This window comes from Homalodisca vitripennis, chromosome 5 (assembly GCF_021130785.1).
Source record: "Homalodisca vitripennis isolate AUS2020 chromosome 5, UT_GWSS_2.1, whole genome shotgun sequence".
In the NCBI taxonomy this organism is placed as follows: Eukaryota; Metazoa; Arthropoda; class Insecta; order Hemiptera; family Cicadellidae; genus Homalodisca; species Homalodisca vitripennis.
Genome location: NC_060211.1, coordinates 107,361,230 through 107,367,229, shown reverse-complemented (window position 1 = coordinate 107,367,229; position 6,000 = coordinate 107,361,230). Strand labels below are relative to the sequence as shown.

General features: G+C 28.2%; 1 protein-coding gene across 2 annotated transcripts in view; it reads left to right on the top strand.

The window, feature by feature from the left end:
* The first annotated feature begins 601 nt into the window (after nt 1-601).
* The window catches only part of LOC124362679 (ubiquitin conjugation factor E4 B), a 41,373-nt gene continuing 35,974 nt past the window's right edge, over nt 602-6,000 (top strand). Inside the window, exon 1 of one of the 2 annotated variants that reach the window (XM_046817381.1) lies at nt 602-903. In XM_046817381.1, the coding sequence (XP_046673337.1) occupies nt 880-903 (24 nt within the window). In that variant the 5' untranslated portion in view covers nt 602-879. The remainder of the gene's footprint in view (nt 904-6,000) is intronic. The other variant, XM_046817380.1, reaches the window with a different exon arrangement.

Here is a 6,000-nt window from a genome sequence, read left to right as displayed (position 1 = left end):
CACAGTAAAATTAACTTATTATTCTTTTACTATCTCCATCAGAGGAATTTCTCCTTTTTTCACAACCATCTACTAGTGACCATTCTTCCCTTATTTATTACTTTGTCAAGTCATTTATGAAAAATACAAAAATGTTCAAGTAGTTGGAACAACATAAGTTTAAAAAACACAATTTTAAATGACACCGAGTAGGTTCTGTAATTTATTTGTAGTATATGGATAAATAATAATAATAAATTATTACGTATCCCATGTTTGGCACTGCTCTTAATAACTGTACGTTAAAGGAAGTAATGTGCCAGAGCACTAATATTCTAATATTTCAAATGTTAAAGTCTTTACAAAAAATATGATTATTAAAGAACAAATATTTTTACCCAAGAACACTTATAAAATTCCAGTGCAGGATTTAGAATATCCATGTAGTAATCATATTATCAGAGCTAATAATAAAAGGATTGAAAGTATGCAAATATAGTATTAGTTTGAATTGGCTGTGTAATATATTTTCCAAATTTACAAACTGTCTGCGTCTTGCTTAAAATGTGAGAGGAACAAGAACAACTTCCTTTATCATGATTACATTTAGCACTCAGCTGTGTTTGACGTCATAATTCACGATTCGGAGATTCAGATTCCCAAACATTGAAAATTTTGAGTGACAAGCGAAGTAGTGTTTTGCTACAGTTATTTAGGCCTTAAATTGTAATCAAGTTATTTTAATGGCATAAGCTTGACTGAGTTTTCAAGAACTATAACATAGACTTTATTTATCAAACGTGATATACTTTAATTGTTTCTCTTGAATTTTCTATCGCTCCAGGTCGTATACCTATTCTTTGTGACCTAGCATTTCGACGATTTCACTCTTGAAAGAAGATGAGTGAACTTAGCCAGGAAGAAGTAAGTTTTATAATCTTTATTGCGTAGTTTCTTATGTTGAATAACTTTGATTTATATTTAACATTTTTAGATGAAGAAGTTAAGTTGGCCTATTTAAAAATATAATTGACAAATTAATTTTATAATTTAAAAAAATTTAAATTGAAATAAATTCTTAAATTTTATTTATATTAATGAATGAAACAGCATTTTATAAAGTGCCTACCCTAGACGTTTTTATATTATATACCTTTTTAAGTATTATTTTATAGGTAAAAACCCCATTTTAGTAGCTTACCACAGTTTTTTACTTAGTTTAGCATATTAGCTTTCCAGGCTAGGTATTGTGTTAAGTGTGAATTTTGTCTGGAGAGCTGAAAGAAGGCTAGACCAAATTTGCTATTGTGATTAAGAACTATGACTAGTAGCATATTGATATATTTTTCATGTTTAAAAAATAACCTAAACTTAAAACCAGTAAGCATAGCCTAAATCATTTTGCTCTCTGAGACTAATTCATCACTATTTTTTCGGATAGGTCTGTATATAATAAAGGAGCGGAAAGATAATATTTATTTTAGCTATGATCTAAAACCAATTTTAAAAAATTGTCTGTGGTACCTAATTTTAACACTAATTAAACTTAAGCCTTTATTGAAAAATCAACAAATAATGTAAAGTGGGTCTTGTAACTAGGCCTAATTAGTACCTTATTGTTTCATATCATCATGGTACACTTTTCATTTTGTTTATTTACTCATAATAGGCCTATCGTATTCATGTAAAGAGTCAATAGTATTTTCTTGTATTTTAATTATATTTGTGCAAATGAAATGGTAGTTAACCATTAGATAGATATGATTTTCAACAATTTTAATTTTGTTTAATATCCTATACAATAAAATGTTAGTTAATATAGGCTATATCACTGTTATCAACAGTAGGTTCTAATATTTACTATAAAAATGATTGTCACCAATAGCAGTACAGTCTGCAGTGCTGATATAGTACACAATAATGGCCAGTGTGGACTTTGGGTAGGGTATGATAAGCGGACCCGGTTTTTTATATCGAAGAATGTAATCATCGATACCTAATATTCGCATCTCAAATCCTAGACTATCAATCGATATAAAAAGTATCTATACTCCTCAATAACAATAATATGTTTTAAATTAAAATATGAATTTAATATTTACAGTGATCAAACAAATTATTATAACCAAAATTAAAAAAAAAGCTGAAGACGACCATATTTGCTTCTCTCACAGTTACAGTTGTTTCTTTCCCACAAATTTCACACAATGGGTTTTTCGGTACGAGTCCAACATGTTGAAGTCACAAAAAACATGTCTTTTATCATCTTTCAAAGCAGTGTCGTTTTAGTTTTCTAAAATTTACTGACATTTTTAATAATCAAATGTTACTTATAAATAATTGAAATAATAGCCACAATTCATATGGTCTATGTCATAATTATTGAATTGTTTATAATTATACACACGTAATTATATATTATTATGTGTATGTATAACAATTATTATTATTGTTACATATATAGGTATATATAATATTAATAATACGATTACGTGTATTATTAACCCTTTTAATGCCAGACATTTTTTCAGTGACCATTCGAAAAATGCCAACCTGTTTTCAAAAAGTACACGCGAAGAATGCCAGGCCCTTTTTTCCATAATTTGACAACTATTTAAAAAAAATGTATAACTTTTTTATTTATTGAAGGAAATTATCCATTGAGGTGTTGTTTTTTATGTCATAATGTGAAGTGTTTGAAACAAATGAGTATTAAAATGATTACAAATTTATATAATTTATATTTGTAAAAAACAAAAAATAAAAAAACAAAAACTTTAAAAAAAAAAATTAGTTTGAACATATAAAGGTACCTTTATTATTAGCCCTTAACTAAAAAGTAGTTACTGGCAATTGTACTATATTTAATTGTTAACACACACACAAAATTTTAAGAACTTGCCTTGAAAAATAGTGAAGTTACAGCGTTTTATTGAAAACCTTGTAAAGTCCACATTTTACAGTAAAATTCAGTAAGACATATTTTGGTCAGTTTCATTCAAAATCACTTTATTTACACGTGTTGTTTAGCCCAATGTATAAAATTGTTTGTTGAAATAATAAAGAAAGTAGTTTACATAAAATTAAAATTAATTATTTACAATATAGGGTACATAATTTAAAATTTTTTTAACACTTGTGTTTGCCGAAGCACAAAGTATGAATCCCCCTCTTTTACTCATGGTCAAATCTATTTACAATAATCACAAAACTAATAATAATATAAGCAAACTGAAATAAAACAAAAGAAAAGCACGAATAATTCCCATTAAAACATAACCTAGCAACAACGTATTACCACAGAAACCAGACGCTCACTGAATGATTGGACGTAAATGAGGTTGAAAACAGCTGATAACGTCATCACATGTTGAGTTTTGTATCAATAGTAGTAGTGTCTAGATACAGTATGCAAAGTTTAGTGGCATTTAGTCAATAATTAAAACTACAATATAACAAAAACCGGACGAGCGCCCCCAGCGCACGTCGGCATTTTTCGTAAAACCTAATGACGTGCGCTCGCGGAGCACGTCGGCATTTCTCGAATAAACAGTGACGAGCAATCGCAGCGCACGTCGGCATTAAAAGGGTTAATTGAAAGTGTTTACAGCTGTTGATGTAGATGATGTTAATTGTTCAAAATAATTAATCAGTATGGATTTATTATATCGATGGTTATGATTAAGTAATATCGTTTGCCAGTTTCGATATAAAAAAACCGGGTCCGCTTATCGTACCCTACCCTGGACTTTAATAAGTGACCTATATTTGTTATTTGATTGTTATTATCAAACGATTCCTTATATTATTCAACTTTGATATTATAATAATTATAAGCTACAAGAAGTATAATACATTAACAGCAAAAATATTACATTAAAGTTTTAATGAAATAAATAGTAATTAAATGGTATAATCTAGAGGCCACCATTTTTTAACAACTTTTCCCAAAACGCCTGGGCCCAAAAAAAACTACATTATCAGAAAGTATAGACTTTATTTAACTGTGGAAATTACTTACCATTATAATGACAATCAGTTCTTGTCGTAGTGCTGCCATAGTATACTATAATGGCCAGTAGAGACTTTTAATAAGTGATCTACATTCGTTATTTGATTGTTATTATCGAACAATTCCTTATATTATTCAACTTTGATATTATAATATTATAAGCTACAAGAAGTATAATACACTAACAGCAAAAATAATAGGCTATATTAAAGTTTTAATTAAATAAATGGTAGTTTGGTATAAACTGGTGGCCACTATTTTTTAACAGGTTTCCTCACCTGGGCACAAAAAAACTACATTATCAGAAAGTATAGACTTTATTTAACTGTGGAAATTACTTATCATTATCATAATCGGTTCTGGTTTTCTGTCTCTCAAAAGGCAGCGATGTCCGTGAGAAGTCCCTATCTAAGTTACTATTTGTTATTAGACTATACATATGTACGTATATAAATATAAAAAGTTAAAGTCGACATTTGTGAGTATTCACATCATCTGAGAAGTTTAAAATCCTAACTTTACCTTGCATTTATACCATGTGTTCCAAATTTTATGCTCAATGAAGGGATCTTGGAAAGATATAGCAAAGATGAAATGGACAAAGTTCTATGTACTAACAAATTAATGTGGTTTAAATTGATTATTGTTTGTGTCGTTCACTCACTGTGCTCCAAAAAACTGTTTTGGTCCAAATTTTCAAACTGTCACAGCTCGCTTATTAGTAACTATATTGAAACTTTTTTACATTAAATCTGCATGAATTTTTTATAGTTTTTAAATATTATAATAACAAATTTTTCAAGACAATCAAGCAGAAGCTGTAAGGTTCAAATGCAACAACCCATTTTTACCTAATCAAAATAAAGTAGATTTTTTATGGATTAAAAAAAAAAATACAATACATCACACTTTTTTGTAGTTTTCATCAAATAATTCATAAAACCCTGTTTCTGCATGGTTGTGTGAAGGGAATTTTTATTCTTCTATTCAGGATAGTTGATAAACATGACTGATATTTCATAGCACATGTTGTTGAAATCAGCTGTTTAGTAAAACTTAAAAATTATCAGACAAGGACAGGCTAACAATGACCGTTTTGATATTTTTGTAATTCATTAGCCAAATAGCATGTTAGTTCCAAATCGTATTATAACGTATAATTTTATAAAAAATAAAAAATCGACATGAAAACTAATTAAAGAACCTAATTAAATTTGAACACAGCTTATTTTACTGTAACTAAAAAAGTCCGCTTGCCTGCATGTTTATAAGACTGGGCACGATTGGATATTTATTATTTGGGAATAAATCACCCATAATTAGGTTGTTTAATTATATTTATGTGGTGATTTATATTTTTATAAAATTATAAATCATAATAAAATTTGAAACTAACATTGCTATTTGGCTAATCATTAGGCTACTTACAAAAATGTCAGTAACAGTAATTTTTAAATTGACCTGTTTTGAAAATTTCTATGGTTTTTAATAACAATACTAAATAGCTGATTCCAACAATGTGTATAGTGAAATATAAATTAGGTTTACCAACTATCCGAATAGTAGAATAAAAATTCAAACTATAAGAAACCATGTTTTTATGAATTATTTGATGAAACCCACGGAGAAAGTATAACATACATGGTATTTTTGAAATCAGTAAAATATATACTTTATTTTGATTAGGTAAAAAATAGGTTATTGTATTTAAAAAATGTACCTTACAGCTCCTGCTTGCTTGTAGAGAAATATTTTTCATAACAATATTTGAAAACTAGAAGAAATTTCGTATAAAAAAAGTTTCAATATAGCTACTAATAAGACAGTTTGAAATTTTTGACCAAAAACAGTTTTTTGAGCACAGCAACTGAATGACGCGCCCAATAATCAACTTGACCACATTAAATTGTTGGTCTTGTTATTATGCACAACTTCGTCCAATTAACCTTTGCTATATCTCTTATAGTTTCCAAGGTCTCTTCAGTGTGCATAAAATTTGGAACACAGTA